Source organism: Rhopalosiphum maidis, chromosome 2, assembly GCF_003676215.2.
Source record: "Rhopalosiphum maidis isolate BTI-1 chromosome 2, ASM367621v3, whole genome shotgun sequence".
Lineage (NCBI taxonomy): Eukaryota > Metazoa > Arthropoda > Insecta > Hemiptera > Aphididae > Rhopalosiphum > Rhopalosiphum maidis.
Window position 1 is genome coordinate 91,245,591 of NC_040878.1, and position 23,497 is coordinate 91,269,087.

General features: G+C 25.9%; 2 protein-coding genes across 2 annotated transcripts; both read right to left on the reverse strand.

The window, feature by feature from the left end:
- Nucleotides 1-740: 740 nt before the first annotated feature.
- Nucleotides 741-1,655, reverse strand: LOC113552862 (NAD(P)H-hydrate epimerase). The gene has a single exon (XM_026955851.1). The coding sequence runs from the start codon at nucleotides 1,592-1,594 to the stop codon at nucleotides 851-853; it is 744 nt and encodes a 247-aa protein (XP_026811652.1). The 5' UTR covers nucleotides 1,595-1,655; the 3' UTR covers nucleotides 741-850.
- Nucleotides 1,656-5,570: 3,915 nt separating this feature from the next.
- Nucleotides 5,571-22,129, reverse strand: LOC113551300 (angiotensin-converting enzyme-like). The gene is made up of 13 exons (XM_026953465.1): nucleotides 22,067-22,129; nucleotides 21,654-22,001; nucleotides 18,292-18,514; nucleotides 11,225-11,383; nucleotides 11,047-11,149; nucleotides 10,765-10,908; nucleotides 10,287-10,478; nucleotides 10,108-10,205; nucleotides 9,638-9,932; nucleotides 7,086-7,329; nucleotides 6,742-6,984; nucleotides 6,094-6,269; nucleotides 5,571-5,787 (listed from the first exon to the last, which is right to left on the reverse strand). Exons 3-13 carry the CDS (start codon nucleotides 18,508-18,510, stop codon nucleotides 5,747-5,749), a joined length of 1,914 nt encoding a protein of 637 aa, XP_026809266.1. The 5' UTR covers nucleotides 18,511-18,514; nucleotides 21,654-22,001; nucleotides 22,067-22,129; the 3' UTR covers nucleotides 5,571-5,746.
- Between the last annotated feature and the right edge of the window lie 1,368 nt (nucleotides 22,130-23,497).

A 23,497-nucleotide genomic window follows, 5' to 3' on the forward strand; every position in this document is an offset into this window, starting at 1 on the left:
TATAATATAGGTATAGCCCCCCACAAAAAAAAACAATATGATAAAAATTTTTGTTTGTTAATATGTATTATTTTTTTCTAACGGGGGTGGCACTTGTATCCACTGTCCCCCCCCCTAGATCAGCCCTTGGCTGATAATATTGCATTATTAGCATTAAACAAACTATGAAATAGTTGTATATTTAAACATTCAACAATAGTGATTCAAAATCTTCAAATATACAAAAGAAGAAATAAAACATGTCAGGCCTGGATTGAGTCAGTAAGCTACTCAAAATATGGGTTAGTAATGGGTGGTCACAATTTTAATTTTTTTTGTTCATGATAAATTGGTTCAAACATTAGAAAAAAATAAAAAAATATTATTGAATCAAAAAATCATACCGATAGGAGGAAATGTATTTTAGGGCAAGGGATGCTGTAGCATCTCAGCCAGTTTGCGCCTGAACAAATAATTGAGGTAAAGAGTTGAATGTTAGCATGTTGTTTTTAATGAAACATTGAAACATATACCTAACTTTAAATACTCTGCTTATAGTTATGACAATAAGAAGACTAAAATAATGTTTAGAAGATTAAATAATTAAGCCCTAAGGCCCTAAATAATTTGTCTTGACATGACAGTATTCCTAGAAGTATGTAATATATAATTGCATATTTTTAATTTATTTTGGATAGAAATATTCAATTATTTGAAATATTAATACATTTTTTACTATGATAATACATAAAAGTAAAGTATAATTTACATTTATTTTTTATTTAACATTTTTCTAGATTAACCAAAAACAAGTATACACAATTTAAAAATAATTTTTAAATTATATATTACATGTATCATGTATGCAATTTTATAATTTTACACAACATTCTGCGTCAGGATATGCAGGCAATTTCAATTGATATTTTTCTTCCAACTTTTTGGGTATAAATCTTCCACCTAAATAATGATGTTTTCCTTTGAAATTTCTGGCACATTCTTTTGGTGCTGTTAATGAAATTAACATCTCTGGATTAATTGCATCGCTTTCAGGAACTCCTTCTATGCTCCAACCACTCGGGATATCTATGCTACAGATCGGTTTGTCGATTTTTTTCAATACATTTATGGCAGGTAGGAATTTTGCTCGCACTGGAGGCTTGAAACTAAAACCAAACAATGCATCTACTATGAGGTCATATGTGAATATGTTGTCGGACAAGGAATCAGACACATGTACACTAGATGCCTCGCACTGATGCACAAGATTACTGTACAAAAGTTTCTCTGTTCGCACGGGATAATATACTTCAGGTGAATAACCAAACAGTTTCATATGCCTCGCGCACACTAGACCGTCACCACCATTGTTACCTGGTCCACAGATCACCAATACTCTGTGATGACTAATTGGTGGAAAGCATTTTTGTATAGCTGTTGCGCAACTTAAGCCAGCCAGTTCCATTAGTTGATCAACACTAAATTTATACACATTAAACAGTTCTTGATCGATGTTGATGGCCTCGTCTTGTTTTAAATATTTTACCATTTTGAATGTTTGTGTAGGCAAAATGTTAGAAATAAATTTTTGTAAAACTTTTGATACATTTAACATTTATTTAAACTTTAATGAATAATCTCACTCATTACAAATCAAAACCAAAATAAAAATTGTACCATCACTACGTAATGTTGTGATAACGTCTTATCGTTGTTGCGCTGTCGCCTGTCTGTTTAGTTATAAACAAATTTAACAAACTAATTATAAAATTAACTACCTATCTATTATACTTTATATAATATAATATATGAATAAATTAAGAACATTCTTGGGTTCAGTACTTCAGTCTTTCATAGTGACTACAGGTGTCTAGCGACTGTTGAGTGTTGATCACACATAGACATAAACCTATTAACAGATAGGTCTATGTGATCACACATCTACATCAACATTTATTATTCTTACTAAACCGTGCAGTGATCATAGATCTTACGCTGTTATAGTTGGTAATCGATCAAAATATCCAAATGTATCCGTTTTTCCGAAAATTGGAAAACAGATACATCACAGATATAGATACAGCCACAGCTTATAGTCCGTATGGCCGTATAGATACAATATAACAAAATCTAATAAATAATAATCTGATAAAATCATTGGTATAAAACGATACGGAAAAAAACGACATAGAAAATAATAAATATTATAAAAAATCAATTATTGTTAAATTAAATAAATAAATAATAATAAAAATAAATTATATAGATATCATATCGAATAGTATACGACACGACAAAAAACGTTAAATACAATCGATTTTCAAATTTAGTGGGCCATTGTCATCTTTCTATAAGGGTATTAACAGAGCCGTGCCGTTAAGATTTTGCACCCGGGGCAAAATTAAAAATATTCGCCCCCATTTTATTTATCATTATGCATTTCAATTTTTTTGGTGCTCCTTTAAACCATGCTGCGCCTGGGGTGCATGCCCCTTAGGTCCCCCACGGCACGGCTCTGAGTATTAATAACCAAACTCCTATTGGAGGTGTCAAATGATGAAACAAGATTAGCGCAAAATTCACTGGGTATATTACGAAACAAAAAAAAAAAATGTATGCCGAATTACAAAATAAACTTAAAACATTGTGTAAAGAATAATTAAGTGGGGAAAGAGATATACCAAATTTTTTAATAGCAATAGCATATACTGTTCGATCTATAATTTATATTTGTTTTCTTTTTTGTGGTGTCATATCTATATAATTTATTTGTATTATTATTTATTTATTTAATTTAACAATAATTTACTTTTTATAATATATTTGTACTTAATTAATACCTATTTGAAATTTTAAAGCTAACCGCATTAAATTTAACGTTTACGTCGTGTCGTATATACTATTCGATATGATATCTATTTTATATATTTATTATACAGCATTTATTTAAATGTATATTTATTTATAAAATGTCGTTTTTTTCCTTGTCGTATTTTTCCTAGATTCAAAATCATTATAGTCACTCACACTTCACACTTGTCTTGTCGATAATGTAATCGATAAGATACGTAATATTATGGCATAGCGTCTCGTGAAATTTTCAGGTTGAAACACAATTATTATTATATACGTATTATTACATTTTATACCTTTATCGTAGGTGCGTGTATGTAGGTATACAGCACGTCGATCCATGAACTGAACTTGGCGAACTTTATTAATATTATGTAATATATTGTCATATATATAATGGTGTATTTTTTTATTACATGAGATATTTTACAACGTAAATTTAAACTTTTTGTTTGTGCCCCCCTCCCCATAAGACATTTCTAAATACGCCCCTAATATATACACATATATATACAACAATAATTAAAAACTCAACTCAGGTGTGGATTGGGAGAGATATGGAATTTTATAGAAACCGGATTAGTTCCTTTTCTATTATATTATACATTTTTTTATTTATAGAATTTTATTTTTCTTGTCAAAATGCTCTTATTATATTATTTGAGTTTTTGAGCAAATTTTATTACCAAGTAAAGTGTAATGCACTTATTTTCGGAAAACGGATACATTTGGATATTTTGTCCTAGATTCGTTATAGTTGTATCCTAGAAGTATAGAACTAGTGGCTGGTGAAGTGGTGAAACTATAGACCAGTGTTACCTAACTGGTTTTCCGCGGAACCTAATGGTTCCGTCAGCCAGTGCAAAGGGTTCTGTGAGATATTTGAGAAAATATAAATAAATTAATAATATTTTTGATTTGAATTATGGTTCTAACATAGAATAGCTCCAAAAATTATGGTAGTCAGAAAAATAGCCACGGGAAAAATAAGCCACTGAAAAAATACAATTTATGTATTAAAAATATAGTTGTATTAAGTGTAGTAAATTATATCATTAAATATTTATTCTATAGTAATAAATGTATTTTAGATTCTAAATAGAGCAATGAATGTATTGATTTTATTTATTTTACTATCATTAATTTTTTTTTTTTTTGTGTTTAACATCTCCTTTTGGGAAAATAAAAGTGTTTCAATTTCCTTAATATATTAAGGAAATTAGTAAGTTCATACTGCTGTCTGTAATGTACATTTAAAAAAGAATCACCCTGTACAAAGTATCTGCATTATACTTATACATCTATCTAGGTATAAGACATAAATCAATTGATTTCAAGATAATATAATTTCCTTAATATATGTACTCAAGGAAATCGAAACACTTTTATTTTCCCAAAAAGAGATGTCAAACACAAAAAAAAACTTGTGATAGTAAAATAAATAAAATCAATACATCCATTGCTCTGTTTAGAATCTAAAATATATTTATTACTATAGAATACATATTTAATAATATTATTTACTACACTTAATACAACTATTTTTAATAAATAAATTGCATTTTTCAATGGCTTATTTTTCCCGTGGTTTTTTTACCATGGATTATTTTTCCCATAGCTTTTTCTTCCTACATTCAAAAATTATACGGAGTATCACAAAACGTTCAAGCTCCTGCAAAAGTTCCGCGAATAAAAGAAGTTGGGAAACACTACCATAGTGCCATATATAAAGACTATAAAGTGTTACAGGTGGTTTTTGTGCTTTCGAAACACTCAAACATCAGAAATATTCAAGAAAGTTTCAAAATTGCATTGAATTGTTGGTAAGTATACTAAGTAGATTAATATCATGTTTTGCTAAATATCCTGCCACTTTAGTTGCAATTTAATCAAAACCAGGTGATTTTTTGAATGTCTTTTGGTGTTAGCTGGAATAGTACGTGGGGCTGGTTAGTCAAAGTACATTTAGATAGTATTTATGTTTTCAAATAAAATCTTATCTGAATGGGGTTGGACGATTGTGTAAAGACGATTTTTAACAATGCAGCGTTCTCAAGGTCATATGAAGCAGAAATGATATTGTTTTTTCTTAATATTAATATTTTATATAATATTACTATTAATTACCTATATTTACTTATATCTTATAATATATATATAGTATTTTTAGCAAAAATTAGTTGAATAGTAATACATTTAAATAATTTACAAAATATGCTTAGAAATAGAGACTGAGAACCGTGACTGTCAGAATAATTTTTCTAATAAAATAATTTAAAATTTAACACATCCATTGTAACTTATTCAATGATGTGGAAAACTCAAAATCTAATAACATACAGCATAGCGCCTTTCTGTTTTTTTAAATAAACGATTAAGTTTGTATGATGATAAGTGATGACGTATAAAGACACATTATTTGATTGTTTAAAATTTAAATGTATTATTGACTATTGTATACCATTAGTTTATCAATTACTGGAGTTTTTCACCAAATTCATAAATTTAAAAGTTTTTAGATTTAAACGTGAATTATCGACTATCGTAAAGTGCATTGTAACATAATAGATAAAGAGGATAGAGGTGATTGCTTTAAGGTTAATTTCAGACGTCAATTTCATTATTTAAATAATAAAATGCAATATGAATCAGATAATCACATTTTATCTTTATTTGTAAATAAATAAATAACAATAATAAAACATAGGTACAGTATGTTGAGTACATTTAAATTATTTATGAAATTTAATTGGTAACTTAATATATTAATAAATTAATTAAATAGTAATGTACACATACAAATGTACTGAAACATAAATATCTAATACAACTATCGTTTCGAATAATCCATAAATGAATTATTGTAATAAATAAATGATTATAATACTGTTGATCACTAATAAAAGGAGTAAAATCAAAATGAAGGTTGACTTGTTTCATCCTTCTTAAAGCAAACTGAAAAAAAATTGTTATTATTATTGTTATTATACACACAAATAGCTATTATATAAGTTGATAAAATAAGTATATTTTTAATTTCAAATACTACCTCTCTATTGATTATAATTATATTTTTAAGGAAGAAAAGTATTTAATGATTTATTAGTTGACCTAACCTAACATATAGTCCTGTTCGTTATTATAATAGCGTTTATTTTGTTTTTAATTTTTAAAATTTATATGTACAACCCTTATACTTTATAGCATTTATATGAAGTGTTAACGCCTATAAATTTGATATATAATATGTACGGTGATTACTTTGTTTATCTGTTTCCCAGCCAAGATGTTCTCCAGTTCTTTTATTTTCATTTTTAAGCCATTCGTATAGAGGATTAAAATAATTCAATAATGGTCCAGCGTCCATTTCCCTTTGACCAGTTAGTAGTTCCATAGCATCAAACCACGGTTTCGACGATCCTAATTTCAACATATCTCTGAAATAATATTAAAACAATTATTTCATTAAGCTGTTTTGGGTATTTTAGTTTTTATTTATTTTAAAAATCACAATTTTCGTAAATAATAATCAAAGTGAACTCCATTCTTCAAATGTTGTTATTTTTTTTTGTGATTAATATATTTTTAAAGATTATATTTTATACTAAGTGTCGTCACAGTAATATGATAATATTATAGTACCGTAAGTTCATGTAAATGTTATATTTGTAGGCAGCAAATTTTTTCTTAAAAATTACTTTTAATGTTTTCGTTTAAAATATTTCTGAATAAAATCGGTAAATGAGCTTTATTGCTATAGGAACATAACATATTTTTGATAGCTTTAAAATTGATACTTTATTTTATTCACATTCGTTTAGGATCTTAATTCCAATTGTTATATTTTAGTTTATAAAATTTAAGATTGACGGATTCAAAAATTTTTTTTTATGTATAATTTTATCTTACTTGAAAGCGTTTCCAGCATTTTTGCTTTGATAAATGTCACATTCATGTAATGGTTTGCTTGTTGGATTTTTGGAATCAAACTGGTCAGCTTTTTCACACAATGCTTGATGGAATTGAAATTGTACTATGTAACTCACAAAGTATCTAATATAAGGCACGTTTCCAACGATGTGGTACTTGGATCCCGGGTCAAAGTCATTTTCAGTTCTGGTCACCGGTGGCTCAATTCCTTGATAAGAATATCTATAACGGATAAAGCGTTTATATTAATACATAATGGTCAATATATATAGGTATATATACAATTCATAAAGTTTCAAGAATATTAAATATAATCTAATGACTTGAGTTTCCACCAGTCACAGTTGTATTGATCTTCCGTCGTGAGTCCTTTGAACACGTTCCACCTCCATAGATCCATTAAATATCCAAAAGGTAAAAAAACTACTTTGTCCAATCCAATCTTGTACAGATAATTTATATCGGCTTCGTATGTGCGACTTGTTTTAGGCAACAGACCAATCTTATGCAAATGCTTTGGTGTTGATACAGACAAAGCGATTGTATCTCCGATCGCTTCGTGGAAACCTGTTAAAAAAAACTATAAGTATTACTATCAAGATATAAGTGCCCAAGTGCATAATAAATTATTATTATCTATGCATTATTTATAATTTATAAATAATGCATAAATGAGATATTAGTTAATATAAATAATTTTATATCAGATAAATATTTAAATATAATTAATAATTATTATATGTATAATAATAAAATATGCAATAATATTACATGTTCACAAAATAAAAAGATAATAATATTTATATATTATTTTAATTTGAATCTTTAAAAGATATGTTATGTAAAACATCATTATGATATTTCATAAGTAAATATCTTGATATATCATGGTGATATTTTATGTTGTTAGATATAATAATATAATATTTAATATCCTTAGAATATTAAAAAATATTATTGAGAAACGTTGCAGATATTAAATTAATATTAATATACACAGTCAAGATATATCTGGTAGATTTTTTTATGATATGATCTTGTTGTATGGAAAGTGATACAAGTATAGTTTGTCATGTCTAGATTTTGTATTATTATTTATTAACAATAATACAATCAATACTATATTTTTGATCAATGTTTAGTTTCTTTTAAGGAAATTACCTAAATTTAATTTGACGTATCGTTTATAGTTTTAAGTTTTAACCGTTATTTGATAATACCTATATTATGACAAAAAACATATTCACGTAGTATATAGTTTTTGGTATCTAATGTATAATAGATTAATAATAATAATATTATAAATTATAAAATAGTACCATATACATATACGATGAATATATGTATTTATGGGCGCTCACGAATTTGTGATGTATATATATATATATATATATTATACAAATATTTCGTGTATATATATACGGTTATGGCATAGGTTCGTATACCTATTATTATTTGTATACAAGAATCAAGGTTAACTTAAGGTCCGTCAGCCTGGCACCCCAAAAATGGAAACCCCTAATTAGGGGTTAAGACTTAAGTTACAAATTCTGATTTTGCGGTTACAAATTATTACGAATTGGTTATTAATTTTTTAGTGTAGTCCGAGTTCGAAATTTTAAATTCGGGGTGCTAGGCTGACGGACCTGTTAATTTAGTATAAATATTTGTATACTATTTCAAGAAGAAACATGTATTTAATAAGCTGTTAACTTTATAATCGCTCTTTATATTATATTATACTCTTTATCACTCGCCAAAAAAATATTATTGTTGATTCTATTTTATTTAAAAAAATAAATTTCGATAGGTATCAAAAAACATCGATTAAAATAATAAATTATAGTGTATTAATATGGTACAATGATTAATGAATGCATAATTATTGCATTTATTTTTTATAAATAATATTTAGATTTATATATGAAAAAAAATTAAATACTTATGAAATTAAATTTGAATTTTAGATTTTAAATCCAGAAATACGAGTATACAATAATAATTTACTTAAACGACTAAACCTAAGAAACTGTATAAAATACAAAAATGTATTCTAGTTTTAATTAATTTATAAAAGTAATTTGTTTTATTTAAATTGATAGGGAAAATCTAAAGTATTTTGACATCTGCCTAATATATTTAACTACATTCAGATAACAATATGTACTAATACTATAATATAGCTTAGTAAAAAAAAAAAATCTAAATTGATTATTATCTCGTTATGTCTTATACCTGAAAATATAGTATTACTGTGTTATACAATATTTTTAAACTTAACCAAGTGTTATTATTATTTATTAATAATTATCACCCGTTATTGTGTATAATATATAAATAAATAACAACACGTACCTACTCGTTAATGGTAAAAATAAAAAAATATGTATGAAGAAGAAATTATAATGTATTCAATATATACATACATTGCTGTCAAAAATGCTTTTTATTATTGACGACAATAGTTATTATAATTTAATGTTATACCAATAAAATGTCCGATTAATCCTTGAATAATTAAATCAATAAATGCGTAATGTGCTTTTACTACCTATCTTATATATAGTTTTTTTGCGAGTGAACTATAGAGGAATAAAAATGGCTGGGTAAAATATATACCTCAAGTATTAATGTATTATGTAAAGCATATCACTATATTCTACAAGACAAATATTAATGAATGTACTGAGAAAAATATTATTTTTAATTTAAAAGCTTTTAAGGTTTGTTTCTTTTTTAAGGCTAACATTTATAACTGTTTAAATTTTTATAACTTTTAAAGCATTCAGCTTATAAATATGTATAATACAGTCGTATGACTCGTACGTAAAACTACAATATGTTGTTAGATTATTTAATTATAATATAATAGCACCTTCGTTAGCTCCATCACGGTATATGAACGGCTGGTCTTTATACTGTAGAAAATATTGGATGTGGCCCATCTCATGATGGGCGGTTATAAAATCCATAAAATTTACCGATGTACATTGTTTGATTCTAAAGTCATTAGAATCGTAAAAGTCCCAAGCGGATGCATGGCATACCAGATCGCGACCATTTGGCTTCTCCAAAATAGATTTTTCCCAGAAAGTTTGAGGCATAGCGCTCAAGTTCAATGATGTGAAAAACTCTTCAGCTACTTTAAACATCTTTTTTGGAGTGTAGTTCTGAAATTGAAAATAAAATATGATTTTATTTTCGGTTGTGTTTAAAATTTGAAGTATAATATGTTATATTATGTTATTGATTTAACAAAAAAATAAATGAACTACATTACAGTAAATGTAATTTTTCTTCAAAAAAACTAATCTATACCAAATACATTAAAAATGTGCTTATTACCTGATTTATCATGGCTGAAGTAGGATTTACATCATCGATAGTAGGGTAAGGTCGAGTAAAATCATCCAAGCGTTCCCACGACTGCGCCCACATATCACCTTAATGAATACATAGAGAATGTCATGAACGATAATAATGCATAATCATCATTAATACAGCAATCGTAAACTCAAATTTACCAAGTAGATGTGCTGGAATAGGTCCTCTTCTTGTGATTACTGAGCTACCGTAAAGCTCCCAAAGCTTTCTGCGCACGTAGGCGTGTATCTGCAAGTATAGAGGTTTGATTTGATTCCATAAATATTCCATTCGCGGTCGAAAGTCGTCAACATCGTAACCTCGAATCCAAAATTCTGCATTATCCGTGTAATCTATTAAATGCAACAATTTATTATATAAATTACAATATAATAGTGAAATGAAGTTAAGAAACGCCTTGTATACATAAAAAAATTGCGAATTGGATTAAGAATAAAATTATATGATTTAATATGTACGAGTATAAATTGTGTTATACAAAGCGTTTACAGATTTTCAAACCTGGGAATAAATGAGTTAAAAATTTAAAGTTAACTTTAACTTTTTTGAATTTAATTTTCATTAGCTTGCCCATGCAGCTAATGCAGATTTGTGCATCACTATATAATATTACTCAACTGTTTAATCTGGCCGCTTCATTAGATAGTCTTACATATTCCGCATACATAGGTCGAATTTTTTTTCCCGTAGCCTCTCGCCATTGTACCCATACATGCTTCAGTTCATTTACATCAGTACTTTTATCCAATATGTCGTTTATATCTCGAAGTAAAAAATAAAATAACTAATAATAATAATACTAATAGAATAAGTTAACTAAATACTAACTAAATATTTTGTACATTTTATAATTATTAACAGATTAATTGTTGATGCTTAAATGTAAATACAAATATATACCTGGTTCTAAACTCAAAGTTCGATTTAAATTGTTATCGCCATCATACTCAGGAATGGTTGCTCTGCCGTATAAACTTTCCATGGCCGAAACGATTTCATCTAACTATAAAATATCACTAACACTTAAAATGTATACAAGCATTTATTTTATTTTTTTATTAAAACTTTGTGTACATACTTTTTTCAGTTTATCTTCGGGTAAAGCATCTGTCCCTAATACTGACATTAATTTGAATTGCCTTTTGATATTCGGATCTTTGTATGTTGACCATGGATATTTCACAGTTTCTACCCACATATTCTTTAAGAATTTGCTAAATTCCAAATTAATGGCAATCTATTTAAAAAGAATAATTGTATTTAGAAGTAGGACTGAATGTTGATACCATATTGTATAATATAATTTATTAATTTAACACTTTGTGCATCTATGCTTATAATTACTATATTTACTACTTTGATAATAACAATGATATCTTGATAAAAATTAAAAATTAATTTTTATTTGTAATTCATATCATCCGTACTTTATGACTTATGCAATATTATTTTATTTTAGAATAACCACGGAGCAATGAATAATACGGTGTATCTGAATTGGTTCCGAAACGTCCGAATCGGTTCTCGCCGCGGGTTGTTACGAAGGGTATATTCGAGTTGATTCTATAGTTCCCGGGTCAAAGCATTTTCAATTTTCCTTCCCGTGCATAATATATTTAATACATAAAATACCTAGGAATCCTATATAATACCTGGTGATTTTAAAAAAAGTGTATAATGAATTTTTTTTTACATACATTTACCAAATATTTTGTTTAATAACTAGGCATTACATAAAATGACAAACAACGAATTAGTAATCTGTAAAATAGGGAAATCATTAGGAAATTCCAAAAAAAATTAATTTGTAAATTGTTTGGGTAGTACAAAGTTATTAATTATTATAAGTAATATATTATTCTAGAAAATACAAAAATCTATGTAGAACGTAGATACTTATAAGGAAAAAATACAATACACTTTTTAAAATTAATTTTAAATTCCGTTAAGACAACATAAATATTATTAATTCTACTTCAAAGCGCGTGATATTTTTAAACTTATTATTAAGATTATAAGCTCATATGACATTCTATCTCATCCTCCATATAAGTCACACTCGACTCTCCACTCACGACATTTTGTCAAAGACTGAAATATCTATCGGCAGTCGAAACTATACTTAACTAAACTTATCTATATTACAGATTACTAATGGATTTATATTAGGCGAAGGTATATTGTAAAATATCAATACTGATAACATGAATTTAATACATTACCTATATATTGTTTGGCATTTCATACAATGCTTAGGTAATTCAAACAATTTTTAGATTGCCGACTGTAGTTGGTATTATATAGAGTTCCTAGACATTTTATAAAATACTTATATCATACACATTGCCGATAACATATAATATAAAACTATAGGAACATGCCAAGACCATAGAAAAATTCCATATTGAATAGTTTTCTGTTTTAATCAGAGTTCACATTACACAGTTTTTACTGTACTAAGGATTATCAACCATCCCACATTTACAATATGAGATTATAAAAAAAAAAATAACAACTTAAATATGTTCCTTTTAATATCTCTTATTTTGGTAATCAAAACCTTATTAAAAAAGGTGTCTTATTATTACATAAATATTTATACATATATATATATATATATATATATATATATATATTATGTTCTCATACAACAAATTGTCTTTCAATCTTCTATATTCATCGCAATCCAGGTTTCCGTGACTTTAATCTCTGACATAGATATATTTTCTAATACCATAAAGCCTTACCCTACTTAGCACTTAAGCAGTTTCTTGCATTTTGGGCTTTATTGGAGCGCTCTTTGTAGGTATTATAGAATTTTTTTTTTACACATGTGGCCTGCCCATCACTAAATTACTTTGTTTAATCTTATTCACAATACTTAGTTTTTTGAATATACCCACCAGTTCTTGATTGTGTCTTTTTCTCCATAGTCGCATGTCTTGATCATAATATATAGTTCAATTTATTTTCCTTAGCACCTTAATCTCGAACATTTTTAGTCTGTCTTTCTTTGTTTTTGCAACGGCCAGCATTGTGATTCATATCTGACTATATATAATATTACTTTTGTCTTAAACAACTTAATTTTTACTTCTCTTGAGAGGATTCTAGAGCTCAGTAGATTATCTTAAGCATAGAAGCATTTATTCTCTATTTTAATTTTTTGTTGAATTTCCACTTGTCATTTATTTTTATTTACTTATTTTTTATTTGTTAAATTAATGACTTATATGGCTTAAGTAAAGATTAATATATCATTTGATAAATAGCATATTACATATAAACTTACTATTGAAATTTATGTACATACGATAGGAATTTAACATAATATTTAATGATATAGTATACCTACTACAGATTTGTCTAATGTTTTATTAAACGTTTTAGATTTAGTAGAGTATTAAAGAAAAAATCAAAGTTAAATAGATTTTTAGTGCTAGAAATCTATCAAGTAGACTGTTTTATCCATAGTTTGTGTGTTGGGTTCTTACATGAAATGTAAGTCAAGAGCGAGTGTATATTATTGTACGTGGAAGAAAATACGTTCAAGAACAGAAAGAAAAATATGAATGTAGGTGTAGATGTTAAGACTTTTAGTATGTTTATAAGTGAGGTATAAACTAAAATAAAAACCAAAATCCAGCTTTCGGGGAATTAGTTCCGAACTTTTTGATAATTTGATTGAACTAGTATTGGTTAATCTTTTTTATATCTTATAATGTATACATTTTTTTAGTAGGTACTCTTTCAAGTTTTTCTATGTGATAAATCATAGCAAGGTTCTATATAATGGACCCATATTGGAATATGGGGCGTACTAAAGTGCAAAATAGAACTTCAAGACAGTTAATATCATCGAAAGATTTGTTAGATTTAAATAAAAATTCGAGAGTTTTGATAGCATTAAGACATTTATTTGTATGTGTTACTATTGTGCCCAGGTATTTTAATTGTTCTACTTTTTTGAACTTGTACTGATCTACGGTTATAGTCTTGATCAGTGGAGTGTTATTTAGTTTTCTACTAACTTTTATTTATGGTGTTTTTTCTGTTCTTTGCTGATTCTATTAATTTGCCATGTAAGTGTCTACCACCTATTGTTTCTCTTCGTCTAGTAGGACTACACTGTCCGCAGAGGAGAGTAAATCTATCAATTACTATTCCCTTCTCTCTTCCAATAGTCATTGTTAAGATAACTTTCTCTAATATTAAATTAAAATAGATTGGTGACAAGGCATCAGCTTGTTTATGAGAGGTTATTACCTCCGCCTTCCATGACGTTGTGTTTTCGATTTTGACTTTGAATTTTATGTTATGTTTTGTACTAGTTTTAATTAAATTAACCAGTTTCCTTAGGAAATTACAATGTTTTAATACATTAGTTATGTTATCTATAGTATACCTGTTAGTTCTATCTATACTACGATTTTCGATAATCTACAAAAGTTATATGGAGTTCTTTATTGTATTCTCAGTTCTTCTGATATAAAATGTATAATTTATGTTGCAATAAAATATTATTATTATTAAAAAAAAATATTATGTTTAATAACATTCAAAAAATATTTGATATATTATATTACATTATATGCAAAATATCACGTATCAAAATTGCCTATATAAGACGCCTTTATAAATATTTTAATTTCATGAAAAAATCCTCTGTATTTAATATTTATTATTATTGTTTTTTTTTAATATACATAATATTTTTCACTTTTAGATTTAATAATTATAAATTATTTATTTTTTATGCTGGGATAAAAATATATGGTAGTAGTGATGAAAATCAGATAAATAAGTTGAGCAATACATTCATGATGGCACGAGAACACATGACATGATCAAAGAAGTGAATAACAATGAGTAAGAGACTTTTAAAACGCTCAAGGAAAATTAACGGATAGAAAATAGAAGAATTTTAATACGCTGGAAAAATGGTGATTGAATAAAAAATAATAAGGATAGATGGTGCCATGGTGAGGAAAAGTGGTTGAGACGAAAGGCCTGAATGATCATACATACTAAGCTATTGAAGAAGAACAATAATAAAAAGTCTATCCTTTGTTTTACTTATGCTGCATTACATAAGATATATAGGTGTTTTAATTAATAAACATTAACTTAAACCCCATATTTAATTATCACAAATATTTATTAGCTTGTTGCCCATATATTTTTTATACCCTTATATTTATTTTTATATAAGATTAGTAGTATTTCAGATATAAGATTTTAATTAATTTTTGATGAAAATATTTAAATGGTATAACTTTGCATTTATGGAATTCTGATAAAATATCAATACGTTACATAATAATGGTTTTTTCGGAAGTAATATTAATATTTAAATTTGAATTAATTTAGTTGATCTTAAGCATGTTTCATTCTTTTAGATTCATATTATTATGAACATTTATTCTTTGATAGTATGTTTATAAATAAAATATATGAATAAAAATAAAACCGTAATATTAAACTATATATAATATATATAGAAAAAATATTTAATTAAGATTTAAAATATAACAATGTATATTAATATTATAAAAAAAAAGGCTAATTATATATATATATGCATATTAAAAAGCAAGAATATAAAATATAAACGGTTGTTTATTGTATTAATAATTATAAAATCATATCATAAATATTATAATATAATAATAGATAGTGTTTACTGCATATAAATAAATAATAATTTAGTATAACAATCAATAATATAATATAGAGGTCCCTGGGATAAAGTCAAGTTCATATATGTGAAATATTATAATATTTTTAATTTGAATAATAAAAAAATATTTAAAATTGTATATTGAATACTTTATGTTATAATTACTAAAGTATGCATAGGTACATGTTAATAAAAAAGTTTTACTATATTTTATAATTTTTAGCGTACGATTTATCATAACTGTTTAATCTACTAGACGCTTTATACTAAGTATAAACTGCATTCTTGTATTTATTTTTACAATTCCATTATTTTGATTTATCTCTGTACTTGTCTGAAAAATTATTCCTTATAATAATATTGCAGACATTAAATATACATATTATATATGTTTAAAAATTAAAAATAAATAAGATTTTAAGCATCACGTCACGTACATGTCTGCTAATATAGTAATATAATAGTTTGACGTAAAATCAGTTTGTATTAACACATAACTCAATATAATAATAAAATTGACACGTGATTAAAAATTAATTTAATAATGGATTTTCACGTTGACAGCGCTCGCTATTCCTAAAGGTGTATGTAATTCGATGAAGGTATTACTGGTATTAGTATATAAGTACTATACCGACCTTTGATTCGATTAAAACTTAATCCATTTGTATCAGAGAACATTAAAGTCCGACACTCGTTTATTTTATATGCCATTTTTAGCAAATAATTTAGCATATAACAATAAACTTGGGTGTCTAAAGAGATTTTTAATATGTCAATTATGCTATCCATTAATATTACTAACGTCACTCATTATAACGATTATCATAAATTCATACAATTTCGAGATCGTAGTGGTTATGCATCCACGTTATATCTTATATACAAGATATTGAATCAAAATAATCAGTTTATGGCTATACCTTGAATATTGTTTGTTGATTTATATTATTAAAGATTAATATTATTCGATAAAACAACTTTTACGAAATAACTTATTCCATCAATCATAAAAAATGTGAAAATGTGTTTCAATCCTGAAAAAATGTACAATTATTTAATATTTTAGTACCGGGCATCTCCCATCCGAGAGATACACGTATAAAACTACACATCATTGGTTTAACGTTGAAACAATAAGTACATTAAATTATAAAATTAAATTAGACTAATAATAAGTATGATTGTATAAATAGTATACAATATAAATATATAAATGATTATAAGCATCACAACTTTAGCGTAAAAATTATGCATTAAATTATAAAAAAATAAAAAGTACGTAAAAAGTACAAAAATTCAAACGTATTTTAACACATTCGACATTTACATATAATAAATGAGATTTTTTGATAAACTCGAAATTATTTAAGTACCTACCAATGAAAGTATTTTTGAACGTATTCTTCATTTATTATTTGTCTTAAACTATTTTTATATTCGTCAAGTTTCTATTGGTTCATTCACACTCGATATTTTACAATACATATGTATACTGACTGATCTATATTTCATTTACCAAATTCTAAACCCATGTAAAAGTTGATAGGTAGTGAGTTTTTATAAATAACGGTTTCCGTCCGCGATGAAATAATAGTACCTAATAATAATAATAATGAAAAATATAACTTATAAAAGTTATGTTTTCAAAAAATATCTAAAATAATTTTTTTTTTTTTTTTGTCAGAAATTAGATTATAACATTTGGTGGAAAACAGCCATTATATGGTGATAACGAGTTAGAATTATTTTGGTGGAAAACAGGTACGCCCAATTAAGAAACAATGAATATAATTTTGAAATGCCAAAAACTCAAAAATTCGCAGTTTTTTAATTTTTGTGCATAATAAAATGAATACTTAATATATATAATTAGTAGAGTATTTTACTTAACTTCAAAAATTATGGAATATTAAGACGTCTTTAAAATTTATTGAAAATTCAAAATATGTATATAGTAAGGATTTTTTAATACATTCGACTTTAAAAAATTACACTATCTGATATGTTTATATGTATTGTGTGTAATGTCAACACATATTAGATTACTAGAATGAAAAGTATAAGTAGACACTTATTGAACATATTACAAAAAATAATTCATAATACATTATATAGGTTTTAAGCTCTAATTGATACATAAATAACATTTAATTTTTAATATTTGCCTGTAAATGAACAATATACATTTTTTATCATCATAGTTTGGTTGTAGTCAAATAAATTATAATATAGCTTGTACAATTATTAGTATGTATACTATATATGCACCTATTTGCAATAAACGTTTCTTTTATTAATTATTAAAAATTATTTGTTGACGTAAAAATTATATTTATTTTATTATTATTACAAATTAATAATTATTTCTGTTTATCGCAATATTCATTGTTATAACTTGAGTTTTAATACAAGTAATAAGCAAGAAAATGTTATAATAACAATGTAAAATAATTTGTAGGTACCTTTTTTTCAGCATTCTCATTGGTCAAGTTTGTTAACCAATTCCAATTGGCATGTATGACTCGGTTTGTCCATTCGGTCAATGCGTGATTAGCGTTGTCCAAATATTTAGAAGCTTCGATTTCAGAATATTTTTTTGTTCCAACGGATAAGACTGGTCGCCAAACAACCGTAGCAGATAGCCATAGAATGGCATACAAATAATAAAGTTTTATCGTCATAGTGCTATAACACAATATAACAAACATAAAATTACCTTGTTATTTGTTAATAAAATTATCAATTTGATATTTACGAAGAATTTTAATAAACCCGCTGGTAGATACAGCAACTACGTATTTTATACACAACTAAAGATTAAAAAATAAATAACTTCAAAACTTTCAGTAGCATTAATTTAATTTTATTAATTTTGTTAATAATATAAGTTGATCGAATGGTTTACTAAAAAAAAAAAAACAGAATATTTACGATTTTTTTATTTTTCAATCATATTTATGTAATATGTTTAATTCACGCTAAATGCCCCTAAAGCATTGTGGGCAATTGAGTATTTGAATAACCCGTTGTATTATATCATAATAAAATGTAACATTAAAATCAATCACGCAATTATATGAACAATAAACAAAAAATGCAGTTCAAATTGTTTTAAAGCGTTAACAACAATAATAAATATCGCAATAAGTAATAACTATTACAGAAATAGGTTCTATAATAAAGAAGTTTGCGGACTTTTTTTATAAAATAAACTAAAAGTGACAAATGTATATTTATTATGTAGATAGACCATGATTTAATATTTAATGTCATGGTTTGAATATTATTAATGTTTTTCACGAATATTTTTTACGGAGAACAGGATTAAACTACAACGATTTAATTATTTTACAGCCTTGTCTGGTCTGGTTAATTTAATATAATAAAGAGAAAACCAGTTTTATTTTTATTTCGATTTAAGCACTGTCTGTACAGCGTACAGACATTGTAGTTAAGTCATTCAACCTTGCCAATTTGTTGAAAAAACTTTGACCCAATATAATTGTATTATAACTGTATGATTAAAAATATATCTGTTTTTTCACGCTTTTAAGCATAATAAGCGTTTTAAAATAAAAAACAAAAATTGAATTGGTCGAATCATTGCAATGTTTTTTCTGCACAATATCATTATATCAATACAGAGTTTTAGTGCAGTAACATTATTGTATATTTTAATTAAAACTATATTAATATTTTTTAACCTGTGTACTTATATATTATTGTATATTTACACAATATTTCATTAATACAAAACGGATCATTTAACTTTTCCAATGTTTATACATAAATACTTAAGCATGCACTTATATTTGCAATAAAATTATATTACAAAATATAGGTACATAATAATAAAATACATAAATTTAATATTATGTTTGTTCGTGCATAAATGTTTGTGACCGTGGTTTTATTGTTTTAAATTGCAATACTTTACAATTTTAAATACCTACCTAATAGGTATATATAGTTATCTATCAAAAAATGAGAACATATTTTAACTTGTTTAAAAATAATAAAAATAGCTGTTTTATTTTCAAAATAATAGACGCTTAGGTGCCAATATATATATATATATATGTATGTGTGTGTGTTAGGTAACTATAATAACGAGTACTAACAGAATTTAAGTTAAAAACAATAATTGCTTGATGTTCTATTAAAATTAATTTGTTCTTTAACAGTAAGAAATTATTAATTTGAATGCACTATCATTGATCACCAATGTCATAGGTTAATATTAAAAAAAAAATGAATTTCATTTACAATTTAGCATGCATCTGATATGTGAACATGTATTTTAATAATTACTTAACAAACGCCAACTATACAATATAATATGTAATATACCTTGCTACTATATTGTAATATAATATTATAGTTTTATAAATATTTTGATAAGGCAGTATGTTACATGCAAATATGAAATCGATCAGTTTTCTTTTCGATTTTACACTACATATAATAATGTACTTAAATGGTTAAATTACTTAATAATATTTTATAATGAATTGGGGAGTTCAATATTTTCTTTTGTTTATGTTATAATATTTTAATAATTAATAATGATTTTTTATAAATCTAAATGTTTCCATTTATAGTTTTTGGCCACTAAAGACGTATACAATTTGATAAAACAGCACTCCTCAAATTGGTTATGTATAAATATCAATATTGTATACACGTGATACATTTCTAAACAAATAATAAAAGAGATGATATTATGCGATTAAATTTCATAATATTCTTCATCACATGTTGAGATAAATTATTTGAATACCTATTACGTAATAGACAACCTATACAGAAGCCTACTGTTCATTTCATTATATAGATATATCTAAATTCGCCAAAATAATAAATGTTTAGATTTTTAGACTCAAATTATCGTTACATAAGTATCTAATATTATCGTGTATGTTGTAAAAAAAAAATTGATTAATTAAGCATAATACAATATTTGGACTATTTTTATACTTTAAGTAACAAGGTGCTTTTATTTATTATCATTTAACTTGAATTGCTTTAATAGGTGCCATACTATACGGCTATACTATACCTATACGAATATATATATATACACCTAACCTATATATTCGTATATATATATAATTATATAATGGTTGTACACGATTGATCATAGAAAAATATTATTTTAAATAATATTATTGAATACAACATTCCTTAACTAAAACCTAACATGCAATGATGCAACCAAACCATGTAAAAATTAATTTTAATTTACTAAGAATTTGTTTCACCTCGTGTGTTCAATACACTTGTGTATATGTACCTATATAATTTATAGTATCTAATTACTTTAAACTAAATAAAATCATAGGTCATGTATAGTATATGTAAATTTCTATCGTAATATTCGTTAGATAACTTTAATAATAAAATACGTCAAAATAACCAATTGATGAATTAAAGAAGAAAAAATACGACATATTTTAATTCATGTAGAGTGTAGACTATTGAACTATATTAGTATTTACATAATATAGTTAAGTATTTAACTATATTTAACTATAACTCTTAAGATAATTATACAATTACTATAAATAAACCAAAGTTATAGGTAGTAAATTCTTAAACTGTATATATTTGTCAATATGCAGTTTAAAATAAATAAAATTTAAAATAATCAAATAATCAAGAAATAGTATAATAATAGTTTATTATATTATTATGTTTATATTACAATTATCCCGAAACACTTTAACTACTGACACCATTAATATACTATTATCATGTATGTTATGTCTATACGTATTTTAAATGGATTCATTGGGTAAGTAAATATTGATAATGTATTACTAACCTGCAGAGAACATTAATCACAATGTCCGCACTGTGGTGGTGACGGCGGTCTAGGAATCGTTGGGTCCGCGCGGCTGAGGCGACCACGGCGGCAGCGAAATTGAGTGTTTTGTCGGTGCGTGCGCTGTCGTCAACGTCGTAGGTACGAGTGGCCACTATATAATATATTATAATGATTTCTTTATTACATTATATTGTCGCTGGAATAAAAGATGAAAGCGAATCGAATTTGAATCTCAGCAGTCCCATGAAAATTCGCACGCCGCGGAACTGAATAACACTGAACGATGAATAACGCTGGTGAATTAAGCTATGTCGATGATGAAGATAACAACGACGACGACGACAACTATGATGATGATAATAATATTAATAAATCTTACATTTTCATTCGGAAGCCATTTTTTACCATACCTATAAGTATAATACGCGCAAAATATGTATTGATATATGAAAGGAGAGACTGGAGGGAGAGAATAAAACGCACGTCTTGTACTAGGCATAACCTTTTGACACATTGTATATACAAGAGGATAATATATTTTTCTAATGAAAGAGTGGGAAAGAACGACGGAGAAATAAAAATAATAATTAAAATAAGTAGGTAATATCATGCCACTTGAATACACTGTAACACATGCTAAACGATGTTTTAATTATAAGATATACAACTTCGTTTTGGTATTATTGTTTTCTCTGCACTCTCAATAAGTAGTGGATATCGATTCTACAAAAACGACATTGAAATAACATCATTCAATCGTCACTGTTAATATATATACTCTAAAGCCTTAACTATTAATTAAATGTGCTTCAAAAAAAAAAAAAACAAATTTTATATACTCAAGCATACGACGTACATTAATATATAGGTAATATTAATTATATGTTATTGAACACATTCAATTAATAATTATAATATTTGAATTTAAGTAACAATAAGCACTGTAGTACTAAGTGGACAGCGATACGTTATGATGGAGAGAAGTTATAAAGAAGCTAACCCCGGCAGTTCTCCAAAATTACTGAATCTACCGAGAAAATATTGAGACATTTTAATTTTAACCTTCTATGGTTTTAATTAGATCCTAACTTAACCTAGGGTTAGAATCGAATAAATATATAAAAATACTATGTTTATTTACTGGATAAAATAATACTTATATAAAAAGTCTTAACTATTTTTTTTAAATATATTCAATTGCGTATTACCTCATTTGTCCTTTGAAAGTTCCTGTTAATTATTTTTTTGATTAATTAAAGATGATAATATTGGAATAAACAAACATAAGTTTACTGACATGGGATAGGTACTCAAAATATTAATCAGTTTTACTCTTGACATTTCGATTGTAACTTTTGATTTCGTCGAATCACGTTTTAGTTGATACTTAAAAATTTTAAAAGTCACCACTTCGTATTTTTGCTCGTCGCTCCACCCAATTTATTACACAAATATTTTATTTAAATACTATTATTTCAATAATATTTTGAATATATGTATATAATTTAGCGGATATAATTATTATGTTCCTTATTTTGGATTCTGAACGGAGCGATGAATGTGTCAATTATACAAGGATATACATTTATTTTTATTTTATTTTTTGTTCGTCTGTTGATCAGTTTTTGAAGCAGTAAAAATACTTCAATATAGTTAAATCTCTAATTTAAAGGGGATTTCTGATAGCAAATTGGATTTAGTTGATTCCTTAAAGATCGTTTTTGTTTTATTTTGTTGAAAATTAAAAAACAAATAACTGAATAAAAATGTTTAACTATTACATTTTAACATTTGGTATTCTTGTAGTAACAGTCTACCGCACACCTGTCATCTGCCACACA